Raw genomic sequence first — 26,203 nt, forward strand, 5'->3', positions numbered from 1 at the left:
GGAAAAAGACAGGCCTGATGTGGGCTTGGAGATTTTCGCTGATTGATTCCTAGAGTAGGCATGTGTAAGGGAGCTCAGTGTGTCAGCAGATGGATCTAGACCCCCTCAGCAGTGTGTGATTGAGGATAGGTGGAGCTGCAACAAAGCCAAAATGAATTTAGATTTGGAAGAATCTAAAGAGCAGAATCTTTAAAGAATCCTCATACTGTTGATACATGAGTGTGAAGGTCCTAGACAAGGAGACAGACTGGCACAGAATGTCAAAATAGCTAGCAGTAAGGCAGACTTTTTCATGCTCTTGTCCTCTTTCATTACAAGAAAAATAATCATATAGACAAAACAATGTATCACAGAACCGCAGGGATGGTGTAAGTTTGGAAGAGACCACTGGAGGTCATCTAGCCCATGTAACATAGGGAGGTTTTGTAAAACTGTGTTATAATATTAATGTGATTAAATTCTCTTTTACTTTTGACACTTTCTAACCACAGTTCAGTCCAAGAGGTTAGGGAGTGGTTGAATCCATTGGACTTGGGACCCTCGACATTTCCCCTTCCCCATCCACTGCATGCAGGATGATTCTCCTGTAAGCCCAAAGGCCCTGTGCAGGTCCAGCCAGGGAATATGCAGTGCCCATGTACCACACAGGGAGACACGTGCATACATGCACACAGGATGGTAGAAATAGGATTCACGACACAGAGAATAGGACTAGGATTTTAAAAGGAGGCAGGACAGAGGGCCATGGTCAGGCACAAGGCATGAATGGGTAAAGGGACTGGCCAGCAGCCAGCATATATGTAAGCACCTTTTACCCCTCTTCTCTCCTTGTTCCTGCGCTTAGAACGGCTCTCCTTAGTGCCTCTGTTTCTCCAACCTTTTCTATCCCTTTGCAGATGAAAAAAGTTCTTACCTAATTACTCTCATGGGTCTTAACTTTGTTACGCCATACCCAAGTGTGAAACCTCAGATGCTGCTGCTTAGGTATCTCAGCTATAATGGTGTTAAGTTCCCTGGTATTTCTCACTTCACAAGCTTTTCTTTCCAAAAGGTCTCTAATACCGTCCCTGCCCGGCTCCGTGGGGTCCCGCGTGCCCCCACAGCCGCACGGGTGGGCTCAGTGTTACAGTCGGTAGCACAGAGCCGAGAAGGGCATTTGTGTGCGTTCTGCCAGGAGCATTTATTGCTGCTACACTGCCGAAGGGTGCAGAGGCAAATACCAACATGATCCCACAACTCACAGTTTTATCTGGGGGTGGGGAAAAGGTGGGACCAGGGAACGGGGACCAATGGGGAAGCTCTGGGGGAGTGACGAGGGGTAGAGGCTGACAGCCAACCGGGGAATCCAAACTGGGATAGATTAACAGAACAGAACACGCATCCTGGGAGAAGCCTTTTTGGTCACCCTAACATAAAGTGGTTCTTGTGGTACTAGGGACTTGTCTTACTGAAAACTCTCTGTCCCTTGTAATGTATGTTCACCGGCCACCACAGGTCTCCACCAGAGCTTGGCCTTCCCTCACATAACTCCCCTTTAACTGCCTGTGTAGCACCACAAGACTTTATGGCCCTCTTCCTCATTCCTGTTAGCTGCTCACTCTTGCTCTCTCCAGCAAGTTTCTCAGAATTTGTGCAGGTAGTTTAGCCTTGGGCCAGGGGTGCCAGCCATGTGCCCGTAGATACAAGTATTCATCTCTAGTTCAAAGCCATAATTAGTTCATTAAATAATTCAGAGGCAACCTACTTTTCTGGGCCAAAACATCTTTATTCAGGTTTTGCACCTTTTTTTTTTTTTTTTTTTAATCCTGTGGTCCTTGCCATGGTTGCATATTGGCTACTACTGAAGTTCAGGAAGAACAGGACTGAGATAGGACTCCTAAGTGCAAGCAAACATGCAATGTATCCTTGGTGGAGTTAAATGCCTTCAAGAATAGGATCTAGAACTATTTTCTTATTACATTTGTGGAGTTGGGGGATTGACAGGAGTTAAAAATGTACATAACGGGCTCATTGCCCCAAGTGATGCACATTTTTGTAAGAATTGCACATACATATTTTTTGGAGTGTTCAGGCACAAATTTGGTGCATACAAATGTGTGTAATGGTTGTGCTTTGAGAAAGGGATTATCCTCTTTTTCAGGTGGCCTGAGGGTTCCTTACTACTTCCTCTGAAGCACTCAGATTTGCTGACAACGCTCCATTTGCACATCTAGGCTAATAAGGACAGCAATATTATATACTTCCCCCTTCTCATTCAAAAAATTATAGAAACAGTTTTTGATATCCTAATCTCTAGGGGTGTACATACCAGAGAGGTTAACTGTGATCTTATGGCCATTTGCAAACCATATTCCATAACCTTATTATATACTTCTGCACTTCACCCTATTAGCACAACAAGAGAAACTGTAGTGCTCATGTGCTACTTATTCAGCCTTTTCTTCTGGAAAACTGGCTTGTTGCCTCACATATCAAATAAAAAGCATGAAGGTGACTTCTGCTAATATATTTACAGGTTCATATAGTTGTAGATACAAAGTAATTTTTAGGCTAATTAATTCTGTTTTTTCAAGCATCTGTGGACCAAAAGCAAAAATGGAATCCCTCCTTTCTAAATTCCCATCTTGATATAACTGTTCCTTTCAACCTAAATGTTTTGCAGACATTTTAGAATTGTAATCCAAGGAATCAGCTGTCATTCAAGGTTTCTTCCAGAGATGTTTGTAATCACATTCATCATCTTAGCATGCTGACAAGTTATTTAAAACATAAATGCTTAAGATAATCTCTTTACTCACACATATTGGTTCTGATCTAGAAAAAAAATAAGAATCATAAAAAAAATATTCTATAATCTTCAACTGTGATGGATTACAGATTTTAATAAATGCGTGTCAGTTCCTCTCAGACAAAGTCCATATTCTAATTAATTTTTTTCTTGTAATCCAAGCTACAGACTCAAAAGACATATAGCCTGCCTTTTCAAACTGGGTCAAGTGTGGAGAAGATGTTATGTATCTCTGGCAAGAAGGAAGATATTAATAAACAACATCAGGTTAAGCTTTTCTCTTTACATAGCTGTAAGTTATGTGTGACAAGGAAAACTTCATTAGTGATCTTCCTCCTAAGAAATCAGAAAAGAGTTGAGAGTTTAAAAAAAAGAAGAAAACAAGTAATTTACTATCACCAACTTTTTAGTGATTGTGATGTGGAGATTTAATACCTATGGAAAAGCTTTACAAAAATCAGCAGTAAGCAAGGAACAAAAGTCATAAAAACTCATCACTATCAGCACCACAACAAATTAGCTCAAGACCTTAGTATGGACTTCAAAAATCAGTTGACAAAACTTGTTAGCAATGTTTTATCACAGTGCTTTACCTAGCTTTACAGTTCTTTGCTATGTCCTAGGATAATGTGTGTAATTTCAGAAAGGTTGAAATTCTCTGTGGTAAATGCTTACTTCAAGATGAGTTTAGCAAAGTTAAACGCATTTCTCTCTCATTCTGGAGCATAAACAAAGCAGGGCTGGGGATGAGAGGAGCACTGTTGTCTTGTTGGGGTTAAAAACAGAAATAAAGGCCCCACTGCTACCCTGAGTCTGAGGTATCATAGGTTACAGTCCTGGTTTTCACTCCTTCCCTGCAGCAAGGCCCATGTCTGACCATCCACTTGTCACAGGTTTGTGCTTTGGTGGATTAGGATTTCAAAGGGACAAGAAAGAAGGGAAGTCTCTCTCACAATATTTGGCCACATTATGTCTGACTCTCCTCCATTTCCAAATTGAATTCTTTCCTTTCGAAGCCAAAACAAGTGAGGGGAAAAAAAACCCCTTCTTATGGAATGGAATTCTTATGGCTTATGGAATTAATTCCTTTGTTTCAGGAAAGTCACAACCTGTGCACAGTAGTTTAGAAAGAATATATTTGAGATGGTATGATTTGCCTTGATAAATTCTGCTAGACACTCATAGCTAAATTTCTTTTTTTCTCCCCCTCCTGTTTGTAGTTTTCCAGCCTAATCACAACCACTAGAGTCCATTTTTTTCCCCCCTTAAACAGCTATTTTGCTATGAGCTTACACCCTTTTCTGGCAGTGTCACTTTTGTACTCCAGTCCCTCCAAGGGATATAATTCTCACTTGTAGGAATATCTGGGGCTGAGAGCGTGCAAAACACAGAGGCAGAGAAGCCAGTCTGAGTGTAATGGGGCTCAAGCACCTCCATCTCAGAAAGACACTGTGATCTTACATGTCATGAAGGTCTGTCAATAGCATAAATTCCAAAATGAAAAAATGAGAGACACCCAGTGAAACAATCTGTTCCTTGAAGCCCCGTGTGAACAAAGAGTTTAAGAGCCTGTCAGCACAGGCAGTGGTAGCAGAAGCCATGTATTCAGCTGACCAAAGTCCTCAAGCTGAGACAGGCTGTGAGACACCAAGGTTTCATGCCTTCCTGAGGCACAGGAGATATCATACATCTGCTATTCTGTAGCTTACCACTTCAGTAGTTGTCCTTATGCCCAAGAAAAAAAAAGTGCTAAAAAACCACAAATCTCTTAAGATTATAGCTGAAAATTATCTAGATACAGATATACAGATATACAGATAGATAGATAGATAGATATGGGCATGTTTAAACAATCCTTGAAGTCCTCTCCTATGAGTCTAGCAAGCAGTATGCAAAGGTATTTCATGCACATAGAAAAGTCCATGTGTAGGCATCCTTTCAATATAACCATCTATGCCAAATCCCATTCAGGTACATCTTATTATTGGACTGTAAAGATGACGTGACAACAAAACAGAGGATTTCAGATTTATTTTTCAAGCAATATTGTGTATAAGATACAATTATCTTTCCAGTAATATGCAAAGAGAACTGAGAAGTATAATCTTCATAAAAAAAGATAGGCAATAAACTCATTTAAGTCTAAACATAGAAAACAAAATGCAGCATTGCACTGGGAAATAGAAATGTATTCCAATATAAAGTGTTTCAAAAATAGTACCAGTGTTTCTTGAAGAAAACACTGCACTGCTCATTCTTTAATGGTCAAAAAATATTAGATACTTTTTTAAAATTCTGATTTTCATCTCATACTGCATTTCCAAGGCAGAAAAGCAAGTATGGTGCATGCATATATACAGAGGCACAACTCCGTGGTTGTGTATTTGTGGGCTAAGGAAGGGAACAGAGAATTCCCAAGTAAAATCCTGGTCTCACCAAACACTGTACTGGAAGGAACCAGCAGAGACAAGTATAACTTTAAACCTTAGTTGTAGGCCATTAATGTACCTGGAGAAGGAGGAGGCAGCAGAGAGCAGAACATTCATTGCAGGCTCCATCCTTACCCCAGCTGCATATACCAGCCAGACAACAGACCAACAGCCTGTAAGGTCAGTGGGAAGCAAAACAACTTTGTGGAGACAGAATTTTGTGTGATATATGCATGGCACTGTAACAGAATCCAAATTTGGCATTACATTACAAAAGCAGTGGTTCAGTACAAAAAGTCCTTCTCTTTCACAGTAACATTCTCCCTTCATTCTCCATTCTCCCTTTGGCTCCTTTCACTTAACTCTGTTGCAGTTGCTACTTCATTGCATGTGCACAAAGAAAATCCAAATCCTGAGTAGCAAAACTTCGAGATCAAAACTTGAATTATTGTTATGGCTGCTTTTCCTACCATGCAAAACGACACCTGGAATTCCAGCCTCTCAGAACTGTGATTACAGCACTGGTTCTCAGGAAGGAAAAGGCTGTGCGTTTATCAGCAAAGTGCACTTGTGAGCAAAGCTGAAAGCAGACAGCTTCCTGCATCAGTATTCAGCTTTAGAAAAGGGAAGCTCTAGGCAGCTGCACAGGTACCAGTGCAAATACAACCTGCCCACAGCATTACACCTCACAGACCTGACTGGTGAAGTCTAAGCCATGCTTTAATTGAAAGGTAGTGCAGAAATCCCTAAGCAAAAGCCAGAGAAGCAGCCCTGAAACGAAAGGAGGCAGCTGGTGCTATGTTGCAGAGAAGCTGCACTAGGGCTAAAGTTCAGTTCTGGACTGATGTGGCTAAACTGCAGCTAGAGCAGGGCTGACACATCTGTCAGCACAGCACTCAGCAGCAAATGAGCTGTTATACTCCATCAGTCTAAAGTGGCACTGTACTGAGTAGTAGGCATAGGTTCCCAAGTGAACGCTTCAAAACCTTGAAGCTAACTCAAAAAGTGGCAATTTAAACCTCTAAACCTAGTGCATTTCAAAGCTGCATATACTACACAATGTATTCCCTTTGTAACAGTACTTAAACTGGATGAGGCATGCAGTAGAAGTGGGAAGAGTAAACATGTCATTTGGAGCATCTTCTAGGCACATTAACTGTGTTGTATTTCAGATTGCCCTTCCTAGCTGCAGAGCTCAATGCTAATGTGCTCTCTCCACAGCACAAGGCAACATGTAACAGCAGGTATTTCAATATATTGCAACCAGCTTCCACTCTGTAATAAGAAAGGGTGTGGGGGGAAGCTTGCTCTAATCTTCCTCCCTCCTCCAATTAATTTAAATTTACATTCATTATAAAGTGATTAAAAAATATTAAGATAGGTTTCAAATGTTTAAGAACTGAACATTTTCAAGATTTAAAAGGATCTTATTTGTTAGTAGTGCAGAATTTCTAAACTATTTTTTGCATATTGTTATTGTGAAAACGCTCATTAATATTGCTAAAGTGAAAGGGACGACCAGACTTAAATTTTAAGTATCATTTTCATCTCAATTTTTTGGAAAAATTATTTTTACCACATGAACAATCAAACTTCATCAATAGAGTTCATTACCCAGACTTTTCCACCACAAAATAATCCACTATTAGATTTTTTTCAGCTTAAATTTGTCACAATAATAACCCTATACACTTAGAAGATAAACTCTAAAAAAAAAAAGCCCTTCTGAGATATTTTAGAAAAAATAAAAGGAAAGATCCGATTGATGCTGAAACATGTACATGAAAGATTAACAATTTTAAGAGGAAAACATCACCATTTGTGAGTATCTATGGTTTCTACATTAAAGCCGGGTGGCAGGTTTTATGGAAGGCAACATTTGCATATGAAATGGCAAGTGCTGCCTTTAGCTGGTCCAAACTGAGATTCCAGAAGGAGGTGGGGGAACCAAAAAAAGCCAAAACTTGATTAAATCCACTGCTTTCAGTTACTGTCTGATAACGCTGTGAGTACTGTACAGAATGCCTTCTGCCCGAACACGTTCAAGTATTGGCCCATAAACATTCTTTGTCAGAGGTATGACCATGCCTTTGGCAGTTATTTCACCTGAAATAAAGGTATTAAAAAACAGTGTTAGTGCTCCACTGGGTTTATTGGAATGGCTTTGGTAGCTGCACAGTGGGGCTTCTGTGGGCAAGGTGGGAGCTGCTGTGCTGGACACGGCCAGATCCAGGCACAGGGAACCAATGAGTCCCTCAGCCATGGGTGGGGCACCTCAGGGAATATTTATTTAAGAAAGGGCAAGGTGCTGAACAGCAGTGAGGAAAGAAGTGTGAGAAACAGCCCTGCAACACCACTCTCAGAGAAGGGGAGGGTGGAAGTGCATCAGGCACTGGGGCAGAGATTTCCCTGCAGCCCCTGGTGGAGATCCAGCTGGAGGAGAGGAAAAGCATGAGGAAGGAGCAGCAGAGAGACTGATCACAGGCCCCTGTTGCCCAGCCCCCTGCGCTGCTCAGGAGAGAGGCAAGAGGCTGAGAAGTGAACAGAGAGTGAATTTGAGCCGGGGAGAGCAAAGCAGGGAGAAGGATGTTGGTTTAGTTTATCTCTTTTTTTGCATTATTCAAACCTGTTTTAATTGGAAATAAAGTAAAATAATTTTTCTTTCAAGCTGAGCCTGTTTTGCCTATTGCAGTAACTGGTGAGTGATCTCCCTATCTTTATCTCAAATTAGGAGCTTTTACATCTTGTTTTCTCCCCCTGTTGAGGAGGAGTGAAAGAATAGCTGAGTGGACATCTGGCAACCAGCCAAGGGGAACCCAGAACAAATGCAAAGATCAATATGCAAATTATATAAATTTTCATTTTAAAAAATTTTTGCATATATTTACACGTGCAGATTTAAAAATCCTGGCATTGTGTTCTCACACAGCATCAGTACTGTATCAAAGAATATGGAAAACAAGTTTGAAACACATAGTGGTATACACAGCTTGAACTTAATTCACAGAACTGTGAAACTGCAGTTTGATGAAAAGTATCTAAACTTCAAAAGTGTGAGTTGTTTTTTTTTTAAAAAGAACAACAACAAAAAAAACCCCAAAGTTTTGCTCATTTCAGTTAGCCAGGAGAAGAAAGTTCTAAAGATTAAGAGCAAGGAAGGGGAAATCACAGTATTTCGTTCAACAGTGATGACTAGGAGGAGTTTGACTGCTTATAACAACATGCTTAGGTAATATGCCCCAAACCTCAAATTTCATCAATCCAGAAAGTAGCAGTGGAAGTTGCTAGTTTATTCAGCACAGGTATATGTTCACTGTAGCATAATCAATTATAATTTATCATGCTAAAGGTTTCCTCTACACTAGTGTAACATTTAATATTAAATGACTTTAAAATCTTTGTGGATTAAGCAGTAAATTAAGAGTTGTCACTGAACATCTGAACATCCAAACATGCAGATTAAAAATTCCTGTAAAGAAGACAGTCAGAGTCTGACAAATTTTTAAAAATATACATAAATATACTTCAGAAACACTACATATTTACTTTCTAGAAGCAGGAAGATACAGAGGATTGAAATACAGTTACTGAAGTTGGAATAGCCACTTACCATCTAGAACCATTTTAGCAGCAATAGCCGCGGGGTATCCTACTGTTTTAGCCATTGCAGAATATCCTTTGTTATCCCCATAGACAACCAGATCAATAAATTTGTCTTCCAAATGACCAGAAGGATGCCTGAGACCTATTTCACTTCTCATAACAATCATATCTCTCTCTCCAGTGCCTAAGAGAAAAGCACACAAACTATTTGTTACTTGTATTTCAGCCACATCAATACAAGGTTCCTGAGGAGCCAGGCACTACACATTCACAGCATGGATATCAGGGAAGTGACTGAAGGCAAGGACTATTAAGGAGCACAAAATACTAGGATCAAACTAAAAGTGTAACAGGGAAAGAAAAGGATAGATTGGGGAAGTAGGGGACATCACAATACATTAAAAAATGTATCATGAAGGTTTATTAATGAAGGTGAGCAAACAAATCCAATTAAGGCTTATAAAAGATATTGCCTTGTTCCATTCAAACCCATGAAAAAGAACACATACCAAAGGGCAGTTTCATCTCCATGTGCTTTGCAAGAGCCCCTACAATGGAATCTGCTGCTGGAACCGGTTCATCTCCCAATAAACCTAACCTGGCAGAAGAAATGAGAAAGTCTTTTATCATTGCCTATCAACAGTTTCATCATAGTTTTTTTAATTTCCACTTGTTCAGCATACCAGTTTAACAGTCTCAACATGAACCAAAATGGCTGGAATTGCAAACATTTCTTCTTTTTTTAACTTTAAAAATCATTGGAACATTTTACCATTCCACTGCTTCCAGCTGATTTTTGTCCTTTTCCAGTTTGCTAAATACAGCTTCTTTAAGAACATGGTGCTCAGCAGGTGACTTAATTCCAACCAGTTTGCACATGAGCTCTTTCTGTGTTAAAACAAAAAAGGTTCATGAAGGCCTGACATCTGTTCCCACTCCATCTCATTCAAGGTTGTTGAGAACCAGCTGCTCCACTAAGATCTGTTAAAATTCAGGACTTCAGAGAAGACAGGTTACGTGTACAGGGAAAGTGAGAAAGTTTGAGAATTTTAATCACAGCAGGTGAAAATAGGGCTCATCTTTTCCTAAAAGACTTTGTACCCCACCCCTCAGCTGCTTCCCCCTACATTTTAGTTTTATCCCTTCCTCTGGCAGCAAAGAAAGAACATAGAAACCTGCATAAACAAGGGACACTAGGAGAATGTTAGGATGAAAGAGAAGCCACCTGGAGACTAACAGAGTCAAAAACTTAAGAGATTGGATATCTTTCAGTTGGTCTACAAATGGAGAATGTCCCTTTCAGAAGGAAGGAAACAGACTGATGAGATGAACAAGTCTCTAGCAATCCTGGGAGTATTACCAAAGAACTTTCTCATTATATTTGTGCATATGTGAAGGCCATTTTGTGCTACCTAGATGCTAATTATTTCTTGCTTCATTCACAGCAAAGTGGATAATAAAGAGAACTACAAGCAAGATATGAAACAAGCAAGAACTCCAGAGTCCATTTGGAGCTCAGGTTAGCCCATATCTTCTACTTTCCTGGCAGAGTTGATAAAGGGAAAATAAAAAGATGTAAAAACATCACTAACAAAATCTTTGCTGTGAGAATAATACATTTATAGCTATTTCTACAGATTACCTAACACTGTATACTTATCACTGAGGCTTGAAGAACTGGAAATTCCAGCCATCTTTACAAAGAAAACTTGAAAATATCAACCCTAAAATTGAAAGTAGACCAATATAATCTCAAAAAAAAAAAAAAAAAAAAAAAAAAAAAAAAAAAAAAAAGAAGTGATTCCCAAGTAATTCCCATATGGCCACCCAAAAACTCCTGGAGTTTGCTCATCTTCCCAATACTGTATGTTAGTCAGAGACAAGCAAGACTGTGCCCTCTTCACCTTCTAGCTTCTTGGCTCTGAGAATACTCAAGACACTCTTAACTGGAAATAATGACATCATCAGAAAAATACTGTGCTGTTCTCAGACCATCACACAGCACAAGCCTGCTGGTTTTCTCCAGATAAATGCTTAAAAAAAGCACAAATATGAAGACAGATCTGAATTTTGCTCATCTGAGTAATAAACAGTTATTCTCTCTTTCTTCCCTTTTGTGTTTGCAAAAGGGAAGAAAATTTTCTCAGAAGACAGAGAAACAGACCTGACAAGTAATAAGTCATTTGTCACTGCAGCTCTGTTCACCCCATACTGAAATATGAAATTCCCTGTTGTCCACAGAGACAACCAAAATGTCGATTGTCAAATGTAACATCAGTCATGCCTTGGCTGAGATAAAGTGAGGTACACAAAATCAAGACAGAAAAGCAACATAATAGAAGATCAAAAAAATGCTTGTACAGAATTTTAATAGAAAAAAAGATTTTAATATGCACAATCTCTTACTTCTTGATGCCCTAAAAAAAAACTTTTACACTGAAGATCATGAGACAGCAGCAATATGGACACTGCAAACTCAGAGCACTGAGTTGACTGTGACTAACAAAAAATGTAAGACAATTCATAAAAATATGGCCATGGCTTTGTCTGAGTCCTGAAAGCGTCCAGTGACAAACACTCCAGAATCTATCAGGGAACCTGTTCCAGCACCTTATTACAACCCTGCTGAAGAAAACTTGCCTAATTTCCAGGGGAAAAAAATCAAAGATCAGGATGCAAAACAAGATTCCCATTGCTAAGTACAGCCAAGTCTAGCAATAAGAAAACCATCAATAAAACAGAGGAAAGAAGGCAGAGTAATCAGAGTAACTCACCCAGGTTAGAGGTGGTGTAGTTGACCTTAGTAAAGGATAAGGATCTGGGTTAATTAACCCTAGTTTTACAAAGCCTCCCATAGTTCTGGAGTATCCCTGAAATAAAAGAATAACATCATTAAAAACAATAATCACTTGAAACTGAGGTATTTCTCCTTGGTTTGAATGTAGTGATAGACACAACCATGGCAGTTTTAAGTCTTACTCTCTTGGGAAGTCAGCCACAATAACCTGATGCCAGTGAGGTGCCACAGAGTGGTGTCTTCCCCAGCCCCTCTCCACCCCTTCACTACTTTTCAATCTTTTTTAATGGCTTATTCTCTTATCAATACTTCCATGGCAAGTACCATTGGTTCCTGAGATCAAAGGGCTCAGCTGGCCAGCAGTAGTTGACACCCCAGCCCATCACTACAGACAGGGCTGTATCAGCCAGCTGGCCCATAAACGAACCACTGAATACAGACAGCACAAAGCAGAACTCTGCTCACCCAGTTTCACACCATTGGGATTGCGTGGACATCACATTGGCTGATTTTAAAGATAAGAATCCTGGGTGTTTGATTCTCATCTTCAGGAATATCAGACAGACAAACAGCGGTAAAATGGTATTTAAAAGTAACTGCAAAGCTTGCACAACAAAAGAAGTCTCAACTGATTTCTGCTTACTTTGGTTTGTATCCCATTAACATTCCCACACAGCTGCTGGACACCTGAGAGCACTTACATGCAAAGTGACTAGAAACATTAAAAAAGCAGAATGGAGGAAATAAAGCACCCTGAAAGAAGACTAATTAAATTAGGAGTCACTTCCACAAGCACTAGGTTATCAGCTCAGATGGCCTTGCAGTGAGATTCTTCTGGGTGATACCTCTTTTTAAACTGACTCCATTAGCTATCTAAACTTAATCTCCAAAAAGGCACTTTCAGGAGATGACTGCCTCCTCAGTGAACAGATTGCTTTCTGGTCTGCAGCACAGCAGCATGTGCAAAGGGCCAACACTAACTTCTGCCCTGCTCAGCACTCTGTGCTGGTATGGCAAACCCTGCCCAACAACCCTACCAACATCACCCCAGCCCAAAGTGCTGGCCCTGCTTTGGGGGTTAAGAAAACAGCACTAACCACAGAAACAGCATTCTTGCAGCACACTGACAACCCCTTGGCTTGTCACCCTGACCTTTTGCAGTTCCTTGTGTTAACACATACAAAACAAGAAAGTTTTACCAGGCATCAAATGGAAGAATAGATATTGTCATATTAAGATTTCATGATGAGATAGACGCCTCCCACATGTTTCTACATTCTGAAAAAGAGATTGTATCTAGACTGACAAAAAGAGAGCTATTACAGTTTATAACCCTTTTCCCCCCATCTGGCCCTCCATCTTCTTCCATGCTTTCATCTAAGCAAGCCTCCCTCCCTCCCAGAAATAGACAAAAAATTCTGTTGTATTGCAACAGAGGAATTAAGACAAAAAGGACATACACTTCCTCAAGTTATGGATAAATAACAATAACTTAAACCCTGACATAAACTTAACAGACATAATACAACATCCATAAAAGCTTTTTCAAGCCTTCAATATGGTTTTAGGTTTATTACTCCTTAATGCATATTGACTGAAAATATAAAAGAAAAGAAAATTTGAAAGAAAAAAATGTTTTGTTTTGATTCTGCTTAGTACACCTAACGAAAGGAAAAGAGTTGATCAGTTAGAAGGAAAACACATTTATCTCTTAACATTTTACTTAGCTGACCAAAATTATAAAGCTTCTCAAATTAAAGATTTCTAGTTACTTAATGAGAAACAGATTGATGGAAAATAATAATTTTCTGTAAAATTTTTACATTATGTTTTTCACAGGAATATAAGAAAATGGAATTATTTCATTTTTAAAAATCCTCTATTGATCTGACACCAGGTACCGAGCCAGAATAAAAAGAAGAAACAATGCAAGAAACAATGAAGAAACTATGCAAGACAACTGGCCAACTGTCTAAAAACAAATAAAAGTCTTTTTCCATTTTGCAACAAAAACCTGTTAAATACAGCAAGTAAAGCTACATTTAAAAATAATTAGATAAGTGCTTTCTGTTATCTCTCAGCTGGGATAACGGGGAGCTCATAAATAGCAAGTGCAGAGCCATAAAAGGCTGAGATTTAAATACACAGTTTTCTTGAATTTTACAACATTCATCTCTTGAGGAAAACAATAATTACTAATGATAAAGCCAAGAACTTACTTTGTATCTTAAGGTGCCCCTCAGTAAAGTGCGAGCTGTCTGAATACCATATGGCTCAGCATATTTTGTGCTGTCTCTGTTAGGAAAACCTTCAAGGTTTAACCCTGGGAAAAAGTCCATTGGAGTAACAGAATCCAGTAACGCTCCTCCAGGTGGAATATTGATAATCTAAAGTTTGTGAAAGAACAGCAAATATTATTTTGGTGCAGTCTTATTCAACTTATTTCAGAACAGAAAAGATAAAGTATGCTCAAAACCAGGAAAAACATGTTTGGTCTTGCAAGTGCAAATAAAGACCCAATCTAAATAAAGCAGTTGCCCAAGCCATTTAATCATATGTGTGCAGGAAGAGCATGCATTGTGTCAGCCATTATTAATCAAAGGTCTAAAACAAGCCATGTTCTTCTCACACACACTGTTAATTCCTGTTGCACTTATATTAAAGTGGCAGGTTCCCATTTCACTTACATTAATGTCATTTTGGAGCATGCCCCAAACTCCACCAGTGTGAAGCGAGATTCTGCCCATGAGCTCCCTGCATTTTTGTCAAATTTTTTATTACCTTGTTTAGGTTTTGCTTGGGTTTTTATATATGGGAGAGAAGGAAAATAAAAACAGAACAATGGGTGTTTGTTCATTCTTTTAAAAATTAAAATAAATCAAGTTATATTACACAGATATAACATTACTGCCCATGTGTATCTTTACTCGAGGCTACAAAGCACAGAGAGAATTCACCACCGAAGGAAAACAAAAAAATGGGTGACTAGTTCTATTATCACTCCCAGCCACAGCCTTGAACCCTGCTTCCTTCAAGCAGCTAAAGCCCAGATCTGCTATGCAGCATCAATACAAACTCATTTTCTGATTTCTAAGCAAGGGGAAGAGGTTTACTTATAGAAGAAATACTAAAGCAGTGAAGCCTGCAGAAATGCCGAAAGGCAAGACATTGTGTGAAAGAATCCTACACAATGGTCAAAGACATAAATATTTAGTGGCAAGGAGGAAAAATTGCAGAATTTACTGACCAGCTCACCTAGTCCTCTCATAATAAATCATTCATATGCATGCTCTAGTTTTTCGTAGCAATGGCTGATCCAGCTCAGAATTAAGTAAGAAATATTTTAACATTTTCCAAGAACACTTTTCATCTGAAACTTTGCTGCTTTTTAAGTAAAATTCCCGAATTTCTCCTTTCTTACTTCCGTAAGAACAGTAGAGCACCAAAATGTCATGACAAAATATTTCAGAAGATTACATTTCAAAAGATTTCTAAGTTTTGGAGATCAAAGAGTTTTAGGTAATTACCTAAACTTTACAGTGGTTATACAAGGCAGTCTCCTTGATAATTGCAGTAACTACTCTGAGAAAGTTAGAGTGGAAATAGATAGGAAAGAAGAAATGTGATAGTGGCTTGCAATAGCCTTGCACAAATCAATTATAAAGTTTCCATAAAACAGAAGCAGTGACATTTGTGAGGTTAAGCCTAATGACTCGTGCACAAACAGCAAAACAGAGCTTGCATAAAATACACCAAAAAGCATTTCATAAAACCCACTCAGTGGGTTACTGGTATTACACACTTCACCAAAAGAAAAAGGAATCAAGGGTTCTGCTATGCACTGTGCAAGTACAAAATGAAGCTATTTGAGTTATGAACACAACTAGATAGAAAAGCACTCTCACCTTTGTTTCACAGGGCCAAAGACAGGGCAATCAAGTGGCAAAAGCAACACCCAAGGAATGGAAACTGAACCCAGAAAAATCAACTCCAATCCAGTGCTTTAGCCATTAGAACAAATTCCTTCCTGACAATCAGTTTCCACACAGTAAGTAAGAATTAAGGTGGCAGCGACCAGGGATCATCATGCTCCAAACATAGGACTAAGTGATTTATGCAGCTGGCTTAGGCAACTGACTGCCACTGGCTTGAAAGTAAACACAGCATCTTACAAGTCCCAACTCCTTCCTTAGCCAAATACCACCTTTTTGTCCGGTTTTAAATGAAAATGTTCGCGTTACTTCACCTCTCCATCTTTTAAATACGTAGCAGGCTGAACTGTATTCAGCAACACTCCTTGTGGACTCCAGCTGAACTTGTATCTCAGAGGATTGTCAGAGTGCTCTGGAGCTGGTAGGCCACCGCAGAAAGAAGTGTACGATATAACCTGTTAGATTTATCCACAGGAAAGAAACAGTGAAGAGAAGACAGATCAGGATGCATACAGATCTACCCTGCAGAATCCCCATCAGTTCTGAAAATTTCTGTTGACATTATCCCCCAGATAATGGGGGCCAGATCAGAAGAAACTACAGGGGAGAGGGGAAAACTACAGGCACTGCCTGTAAAGGAAAGGAAACCAAAAGATACACTGGGGCAAGGCCATCTTAGTTGGTCTCACCAAGTGAATCAGTAGCTATGAAACTCAATGCATCAGAAAAAGTAAGATGTCCAGAGTCTGTTATACATCAGTGATGTGCTCAGTACCTGCATGGTGTTAAAAGAACAACTTTACTAATATAATCTTGGCAGAACTACACACTACCAGCTAACCTTACCGTAGCACCAACTTCCTTCGCCTTGTCAATACATTCCATTGCCAACATATGGTCAAGACCAGGATCCAAACCCATTTCACTGACCACTGTAATACCAGCAGCTTCTACACTAAAAATAACAGAAATACAGAGCCATCAGAATATCCACTATTACTGGCCTTTTATTCTGTAAATCTGTCCAACAAAGGCCCAGTGAACCTTCCCCAACGCAGTAAATTCTGAGCTCTGCCCGCAGCTTGTGGGAAAAAAGAAACAGAAGCACATGTTAAAACCTGGACAGTGACAACGGACTAATAGCCTTTTAACCTTTGTTTCTCTTATTTCTCTGCAACACCTAGATGTTGGTGGAAAACAAAATTTCTACCAGATACTCCATATCCCACAATCTCCTGGACAGCATTATAAAGCACGAAGGTAGTAATGCAGAGGGCAGCACAGAGCTAGTCATAACTGCCCTAAAGAGCTCCTACAAGGAAGAGAGATTAAAAGGTCTACTTCCCCAATTACAAGTATTTGGAGTTTTTTTTTTTCCTAATAGTTGCCTACAGTACCAGAGAAGTTCACTTATCACCACAAATTTATTTTATTTTCAAAATCAGTTTGTCTTTTGACAAATGAGAAGTGCCCTTTCAAAATTTCTTTTTTCCTGAGAAAAAATTACCTCAGTAAGAATGGTAGGAGAGGCCCCCAAATATCTCTCACTTTCTGCAACACTGTTTCTCTACCTGTCTAGCTTTTTCTGTTTTATATTTTGTAAAGACACAGCATGTACAATTCTCACTTCACTTGAATGCACTTCAGATTTTCCAGTACTGTGACTGAGAGGAGCACCTAGATGAAGCTCCATGCTCAAAACAACTTCCAAGCATATAATAAGTACAACAACAGAAACATTAGAGTAGTTAGAGTTGTTATCTGAAAATAATAGAGTGGGCATATCCAAAAGAAAGAGCATGAAGGAGGAGATTACTGTAGATCCAACAAGCCAAGAATAAGTTTTTATTAGGGAAAGGCACGGGATGACAAACAAGCTTGCTGGTAGAGTAGGACAGCCCAACTTGAAATCAGCTTGAAATCAGCCCAGATCAAACATCTTAACAGGTGTGAGGGAAAAGGAAAAGGCACATTTACATCAAGTAGTTGGATGCAGGCAGAAAAATACATTCCATTATTTAGAGCATTAGTCTCACCAGGAATGCACTCATTCCTCCACTCTGCCACATGCACCTTTGGGAAAGTTACTTGGTCCTCCGTCACAGAAAGGGAAGCAGAAGGAATGCAGACAGCAGTAATTCACAATAAGTGTTGCAGGTGTAACAGACTGAAAAATATTCAGATAATGCACTAAAGAAGGAAGCAACACCAGGGAGATGCTACTTTCACACCTACCTCTCCTGAAGTTCTTTCATGGCTGGTGTTAAATAGCTGGCTGTTACCAAGTTCACTTTGTTGTCAATACATTTCTTAGCAACAAAAGGATGTGCTGAATAAGGCAGCAAACTACAAATGAAGGAGAATCACGCAACATCAAAATACAACCAGTTACTTATCCTGTCACTGGGAAGATGCTCAAACGTTTGTTGAATGCCTACAAAAGAGCTCAAGTAATAGCTCAAAACCACAGTCATACCTGCCTTGCCCTGAGCAGTTTCATACCTATGAAAGTGAAACACTACCCTATCGGGACAGCATTGTTGTATGCACTCAGAAAAGGGCACTGAACAATAGGGGAGTCATTCTTGAGACAGCATCTTTTGTCACACTTCTCTGTAAACCACAAACCACTGACCTCTTTCCAAAGACATCTAAACAAGCATGCTAGAGGTTTAGAAGATGCAAAACTGCAAAACCATCCTTGAGAAAGCTTGCATTACAAAGATCTTGGTGAAGTACTTTGTGAAAAGCATGCTCTACCTGGAACGGAAACAACATTCATAATAGCCGTGGCAAAAGAAACAAAATGGCAAAGACTATGCAGTTCCTTCCCTGTATCAGTATCTGGAATGAGTTCTTTCTTAATGGGATATTCAGGAGAAAATACCAAGATATCAGAATTTTGCCTCCTCTTGTGAACATGCAAATTTGACCCCAAGGACACATATGTTTGTGGATGCAACTGACCCTTCACACTAACAAGGGAGTCCATTTAACTGGTAAAGACTTCTGAAGAAATCAAAATCCCTTTTAAAGTTCTGATGCCCCACTACATGAGAAGGCAGTAGCCAGTTACAACTACTTACATGTACAAATATGACCCCACTTCTTGGCCATTAGAAAAAAAGTTACCATGTAATCAACTAGGAGAAAGAAGCAGCATGATTTAGGGTTGAGCCTTGTAGGAACCCAGAGTGCCGAGAATATTTCTCTGCCTGTTTTAAAGGGTTCTTACCCCCCTGAACAACACTGTTTTAGCCTCCAACCTTGGAAAAAATTACCAACGATCAGACAGGAACTAGAAAATACAGTGGCGTGAATTAGGTGATAGACTACTGTGTAAGATTGTCACAGGGTGAAAATTTAGAGGTTTTGGGCTTCTCTTTGTAGTAAATAGAAAAGAGTAAAAGGTATCAAAATGGAGGATTGTTGTTGTTCTCTAAACCTTCTTCTCCTTCTTCTACTACTCCATATTCTGCAGTAAAAGTAGTTTGGAATGACTGGATAGAGAATTCCGCAGTTCCTGGCCATGTTACTGTATAATTGGTAGGGAAGTGAAAATAATGTACATTTTTAGTAACCATTGGTTAAATTATCTTTAAAAGGCTGTGTAAATCTTGATAATTAGAGACTTCTCTCCTGCTTTCTGTGCTCTGTGCTGTACCTGGGTCACGCTAGTGGCTCTGTTCCTCTGATAAGACTTAATAAACAACTATCCAGCAACACTGAAACTCCAGGAAAAGTCTTGGTTTATCTTTGAAACTCCTTGCAAGGACTTTTAGAAAATTCTCTCCCATCAGGAGGGATTTGATTTATGGCACGGTTCAGTGTCAAGCCTATCATGTTTTACACAGAATTCTGACCTGATCACAAGGTTGTGTTTCTTCACCAAAGAGGACAGCTCTTCCTCATTCTTAAGGACATCCATATGAACTGGAGTAATATTTCTGTACTTTTTTGTCAGTTGTTCAAGTTGCTCCTTCATGACAGATACTGTTTTAAAAGTAAAACAATAAACTGTTACCTAAAGATGAAGCTAAGTCCAAAGCACACCCATGTATAATTGTGCCATATTTCCCAAAGAGAAACAGTTGCACGCATGTTTTCCTTCACTAACAGTTGAGAAAAAATCAGGCATTTAGTAAACAAACGTGTTCAAAAAAACTTACTTGATCCCTCATTCCACACAGCTATGCATTTATAGATAAATCTGGTTTAAAAAGAAATATTTCAAAACTCAGTACACTTTAACAGAATTCCTATTTACAGTCAAGAACAGCTTAATAGTTTAAAGCAAAACCAATTCACATCAACCACCATTTTTAACATGACAATGATAGAAACATTAAGCTTTAACTTAGGTCAAGTGTAAAAGGTCCAGATTCAAGCAGACTAGTTTCAATATTTACCTATGGCTTAGTCCTACCAATCTCAAATATGATATTATAACTAAAAGGGATACACCCAGTCTCTGCCTGCCTTCACTTCACTACCATTGTAAAGAAAACAGGACTGAAAAAGACCCATGAGAACACAACCAGTATTTACCACCTCTGACTGGTTTCCTGTCCCAGCTCACCATGCTGCCAGCACAAGCCACAGAGAACAAAAAAGGAGTGGCCAAAGAAGACAGCAGGTGGGGCACAGACTTCTGGGGAATTAAAAGCCATCTGCACTTACCATTATAAGGAAAGCAGAACTGAAAAAGAGAACCACAGTAATACAACCAGTATTTGCTACGTCTGACTAATTTCCTTTCCCAGCTCACCATGCTGCCAGCACAAACCAGAGAACACAGCCAGGAAAAAGGAATGGTCGAAGAAGGCAGCAGGTGGGGCACAAGCTTATGGAGAATTAAAAGCATCTGTGCCTCTAAGTTAGGGCCTTATTTCCTTATGCCCTTTCCACAGTCAGTGGGAAATAAACATTACCAGAGGGTGATTATACCCTACTAATCAAAGTGTACTGAGGGAAAGGGGCTAGGCAAAATCATCTACAAATTCAAACTAAAAAAAGTTGATTGCATTAAGGTTTCCCAATTTAAATTTTCATCATTTGGATTTAAAGTGATGTAGCCTAAAAGTAGGAAACCAAGCATGGCACAGTGTTTTGTGTTTTCACACACACTTTGTGTTTTCTGCACCTACTTGCCTGCTGTCAAATATCAAACAAGTAATATCTTCATGTCTCTTTCCTTCTGTGGTATTTGTGTGTGTGTGCTGTAGAAACTGCATGTTTTTAAGCTACCCAGATAAGAGGCAATGTTTGCTCAGTGCTTGGCAACACAGATCTTCCAGTTCACCTGGTTTCCCTTCCTGCCACTGCACTGCAGGGAGTGGAGGCAACCTCTGTAGTAATGAGGGGATGGGCACTGCATATTGTTGTAATCCTTCTCTCTTCACTACTCCAGGCAGTGCTCACAACAAGGGTGCAGCTTTCCTAGATTTCCCCTCTTCTTCATAGTAAATCTTTTTTCCAGGGGTTAAAAATACTATGGTTATCACCATGAAGGGTAGCAAAAGCAGCCAAGTATGAAAGTAGCATGAAGGGGAAAAAAAAAAAAAAAAAAAAAAAAAAACCAACAAAAAAAAAAAAACCAAACAACTCAAAGCAATAACAACAACAATCAACAGCAACAAAACTGTAAGTTTTAAGGGAAACCACCTCCCGCAATGTATCTTTCAGGCAATAAGGCAATACAGCCTGAGTTTTAAATCTGAAGTCACAGAATCAGGGTAAAGTCATCATTAAGGGTACAGAAAAGGATTACTGAGATGCCCAACCTGAAATATGCTACAGATAAAACCAAAAGAGAGGAATAAACAAGTAAACATTTAGTGCTTATGGAAGAATCAGGGTCTGAAGTTTTATTACCATGACACTGGTTATAAGAACAGCTGTTACTTCACTCATACAGATGTCTATAAAAACATTTTCATCTTTTTGTTGTGTGAGGCTGAAAACAGAGCAAAATACCAAGAAAGTGACTGACTATCTACAAAACCAATCCCCAGCCCAAAGCAGGTTAGAAGGAAAAATACTTCTTATTTCCCTACAGGTTACGCATGCAAACATTTAACTTTTAACATGGCTATGTCCTTTTCAAATCAATTGTATAAATTCAAAATGCTCACAAAGCTACAAAATCCTTTTCTGCTGTGGATAATAACAAAGATTTTCTTTATCTGTTCTCAAAACCACATCCATTTATTATTTATGAGAAAGGTTCTGCCACAGACATAATATTGAAATTACAATAAACAAATTCTTACATACCAACTGTGATGTCAATGTTGGAATCTCTAGTGAGATATTCAAGCACAGGCCCAGAAACATAGCCAGATCCAAGCAACAAAACCCTCTTCTCATCACCCATCTTCAGTGACTGAGCCTGTTCCCTAGAAGGTGTTACAGGCAAAATTTAAAATGACACAGAAGGAAACTGTAAGCAGCCAAGGTTAACAGAAGAAGTATTATTTTAGTAAGTCTACAAACCAAGAGCTCTATTCAGACCAAGAGTCAAGTTCCTAGCTATCTGATCCAGGACTGTCTAGCACTGCTTCCATTCTTCTGCTGCTTAATTTCCAGCTTGTTTCGTCTAACATAAACACAGCCAAGTCCATCGACACTCCCACTGCTTCTCCAATTGCTTCTAGCTGTTCATCAAAACTTTCCTCAGCTGTATTTTTCCCAATGGCCAAATTACTGTAACCTGACCACTTGAGGACTACCAATGTCATGTCAGGCTGTCAGAAAGGGATTCCAGGCTCTGCCTTGCTCCCTTTCCATCACAGGTAACTGCTAAAGTACACAAAATCATGCTGGTGAAAGCATATTTTGTGTAAGTTATACTAGGTTCATACTAGTCCATCACAGGAATGTGATAGTCAATAAAAGTCAAATAAATTTAATGCCCAACTAAGAAATCAACATTGCAGACAAGGACTCAGATTTCAAAACCATCACAGAGTGTTTCAACCTAACTACTACTACTCTCATAAATAAATTTAAGTAGATCTTCTGTTGACTTTCAATATAAAATGCATTCATATCAGATTCTGCATTTCTTTCTGCCAACCAGAATAATGCACTTAACAGTTGTTGAAATATGCCCTCAGAAATGCATAAATTATAGTAGGAATGCACATTTTGGTTGTTTATAGTTATTTTTCCTTTTAGCTTAAATTTGCATTAAGTTGTAAAGTCAGAATTGTGAAACTCTAACATATGATGACCACATAGATAAAAACTATTTAGCAAATGTTCCGGTTGGGCAAATTTAGAAATATATCCTCTGAGAGAAGGCACAACCACCCCTCCCCCACCAGGTTCGGGAAAAAATAAATTTTCCTTGAAGGAAAGTGAAAGAGATAAAAACTATTTATTTAACAAACACATGGGAAAAGGAAAATAATGCTAAATAATAAAATCTCTTGCTGTGGAGAAAAAACCTGGGAAAAAGTGTCAGAGTCCTCCCTTTGGTCTCCTGGGACCTGGGGCTTGGCCCAGGGCCAGGCCCTCTGTGCCCCGTGGAAAGTCCTCCTGATGTGCTCTGAGGTTGAAGCAGTCCAGTAGAAAAGGGAGAAAATCCGAAATTCCAGGGAAGGAAAAGCAAAGTTCAACTCTCAGTCTCTCTCTGGAGAAAAGGAAACTGAAACAACTGGTCAAAAGCTGACTGGAAAGCAGCAAGCCGGGTGCTTCCTCGCTCCCCTGCTGCAGCTGGGAAAAACTGCTATCTCTGTGTGACCTTGAACAAGCTGCAAACTGCTTTGAAAAAGTTTTGCTCAGTTTTTCCTTCCCCCTCTCAGGCTCAGTTTAGAGGCATAGAAAGGCACAAAGTTAATTTCTGGGCATAGAGCAGCGACATGGGATACACATCATAAAGTCACCCCAGGACAGCAAATAAAAAGAATTCTTAGAGCACTTCTTATTTTTGAAGAAAGCTGTTCACTGCCCTATCATTTAATTTAATTAATGGAGAATGAGCTTTGGCTTTATTTATCCCATACCCTGAAAATAAATTTCAATAAATAGATAGGACTTTCAAAGATACAGTCTCATGGGAATCTTCATAAACATATAAGCAAGATCCTCGTTTCCCCTTTGTCCACTAAGAGTTTATACCAGCATTGCAGATTATGCCTCAGAAAGAATCCTGACCTCTAGCTGATAAGATGATGTCCACTCTGCTGAAACCTGCTGACCTTAGAAGAGGACCAACCATATGTCTACTAATTGGTTCAAATGTTTTCGAGGCTTCTCATGGCATCCAAAAGTCAATGTTGTGTTTTTTCATTTCAAAAATTGCCATAACAATGACAGACGATGTTGAAGCTTCCCAGGGCAATCTCTAACAGCAAGACAAGACCGCTGTTGTCCAACCTAAAGCATGGCAGGAAGTATCTGAGTACATTTAGGGGCACAAGGCCTCGAACAATAGCACTGAAAGACTACTCTGAGTGAAGAGAGTTAAATCAATACCAAATACATCTGTATCACCTGTCTGAAGCACATTCCAGCCTACTGTATCAGTACTGTCAAGTTTGAATTAAATCCCAAAAATTTCAGATGTTCCATCCTCCTTCCCTCCTATTTCAGAGACTTTTTTTAAAGTCATTCTTTTCAGATCATTAAATCTGTATTGTATGTATCAATGTATCAACTCTCCAATCAAAATTATTACTATAGATTACTGGAAATTTTTACTTTCATAAAAACTTTACAGATCTGATTTTTTTTAAAAATTAAATCATTATTTAATACAGTCACAGAAAGCCTTCTAAGCCCATCATATACTTTCATATGGCAACCCCAAGGACTTTCCTCCTCCTCCTATCAATTCTAATAGAACACCTTCCACAGCTGTACCTTTATGGGCAGGGGAAGAGAAGAATTCCTCTCCATGCTTTAGGGAGCAGAAGAGGTAGGGAGTGTTGATGAAGGGAAGATTCCTATATGAAAGCAAGCTGGATTTTGCAATCCAACTTGTAGTATTTATTAAAAACTTTTCTAGTGTCTAGAATGAAGTCACGCTTGAATCAAACACAGCATGTTTACTCTAGGACAGGCAAAAACATGAGGTGCCAAATGACCCATCAAGTATGGGAACAGAATCTACACAGCTCCAGATTATGCTTATTCTCTATAAATGAGTTTAAATAATTCAGTTACGTTAATCTATGTACAAATAACAATAACATTGTTAATGTGATGTGCCTTTGCAGCTGTGGGTGAGAAAGCAGTAGCAGCCAAGAAGCCAGTAAGGGTGCAAAGATGTAGATGAGTTTGTTTGGTAAATCTAATGGCACCCAAGACAGAACAGCCAGACTGTATGAGCTGAACTATGTCTGAAGTACTCACAGACTTGAAGGACTATTGGCAATTAGTCTAAGTAGAACCCTCCGAAACTAAACTGGACACCGCACAGTACTTTGTTAGAGTGAAAACAAGCCACATTACTCCTACAGGCTCTCAACGAGAGCTAAACCATCACACCCTAAGCAGTAAAACCCTGCTTTCATTTGCATCACCTCTGAAGGTGGCAAAATAAAGGAGGGTATTAATAGCAGGTTCTGCTTTTCTGACAGCTAAGTGAACACCACCAATGGACAAATGAATATCACACGCAACACACAGATCTGCAGAAGTATCAAAAATCTACCCACAAAAACACCCTTGGGAATGAAGTCTCCAGATTCTCATGGTAGTTCACACAAGACCATGCAAGTGATTATGGAGGAAGCTAAAAAAAAAACCAGATCATCGCACTGTGTGAGGAAAAAAAAAATTTGTTATTGAGATGGCCTCTTGAGGGGGTCTATCAAAGAGCACAGAACAAAAATCACTACGAGCTGGAGCTTCTGAGAAGCAAATAGAACATTACTTAGTGCGGAAAATGCACCCATAGTTCATCATGCACAAGTTCATAACCAGAAGTCCCAAAGTTCCCAAAGGAAATTGGAGGGGTTTGAAATGCTGAAGTTAACACACTATGTTTTTAGTGCATAGTCCATGCAGTGCTTATGGTCAGACCAATTTAAGTTTTTATATGATATACAGTGCAGCTGTCACTGACCATGAACCTGAACCCACTTATTGTGAAATTAGCATTTTTCATATGTAAACTATAGATGTTTGTTAATAGTAAGGGGCAAGGGGAAGGGAAAGGATTTCCAAGTTATTTATACTTTTGTTAGCTTAGTTCACTCAAGTCTACCACTGGCACGTAACTGCTGTGACAGGGTGTGGATGAAGTGGTAGCTGAAGCTGTAGGTACATGAATATAACAAAAATCTGAGAGTCTCAGAGTCTCCCCAATACATCCAGTCACAGAACAGTGCTACCCAGCACAGTACTTGAGCCATACAAGAAGTAACTAGATTCAAGGTATATTCAAGAGCCTGTGCTTTCAGCCATTCCTTTCAAATGACTGTATATTACATCCATTTCAAAAGGGCAAGGAGTAACAGAGTAATAACGAGCATGTGGCTGTTTTCTGCCTCTGGTAAAACAGTTTTCATAATGCAAGAAAGAGAAAAATGACCACTTTCTCAGCTTCAATATAAGTTACTAACATGTGTTAATGATTTAGGTAATGTGCAATAAAGAAATAAGGAGATCATCAAGCTAGAAGACACTTAGACACAGTGCAATA

At 39.2% G+C, this 26,203-nt stretch overlaps 1 protein-coding gene across 3 annotated transcripts in view; it reads right to left on the reverse strand.

Annotated features, from left to right (window-relative positions):
• Positions 1 to 4,804: 4,804 nt before the first annotated feature.
• AASS (aminoadipate-semialdehyde synthase) overlaps positions 4,805 to 26,203 on the reverse strand; it is a 30,557-nt gene continuing 9,158 nt past the window's right edge. For all 3 annotated transcript variants that reach the window (XM_048301676.1, XM_048301673.1, XM_048301677.1), the window contains 11 exons: positions 21,826 to 21,947; positions 19,413 to 19,542; positions 17,785 to 17,895; positions 16,396 to 16,504; positions 15,864 to 16,004; positions 13,837 to 14,004; positions 11,595 to 11,690; positions 9,593 to 9,708; positions 9,330 to 9,418; positions 8,828 to 9,004; positions 4,805 to 7,323 (listed from right to left, as the gene is read on the reverse strand). In XM_048301676.1, the coding sequence (XP_048157633.1) occupies positions 7,205 to 7,323; positions 8,828 to 9,004; positions 9,330 to 9,418; positions 9,593 to 9,708; positions 11,595 to 11,690; positions 13,837 to 14,004; positions 15,864 to 16,004; positions 16,396 to 16,504; positions 17,785 to 17,895; positions 19,413 to 19,542; positions 21,826 to 21,947 (1,378 nt within the window). In that variant the 3' untranslated portion in view covers positions 4,805 to 7,204. The remainder of the gene's footprint in view (positions 7,324 to 8,827; positions 9,005 to 9,329; positions 9,419 to 9,592; positions 9,709 to 11,594; positions 11,691 to 13,836; positions 14,005 to 15,863; positions 16,005 to 16,395; positions 16,505 to 17,784; positions 17,896 to 19,412; positions 19,543 to 21,825; positions 21,948 to 26,203) is intronic.

The sequence above is a fragment of the Corvus hawaiiensis genome, chromosome 4 (genome assembly GCF_020740725.1).
Source record: "Corvus hawaiiensis isolate bCorHaw1 chromosome 4, bCorHaw1.pri.cur, whole genome shotgun sequence".
Classification (NCBI taxonomy): domain Eukaryota; kingdom Metazoa; phylum Chordata; class Aves; order Passeriformes; family Corvidae; genus Corvus; species Corvus hawaiiensis.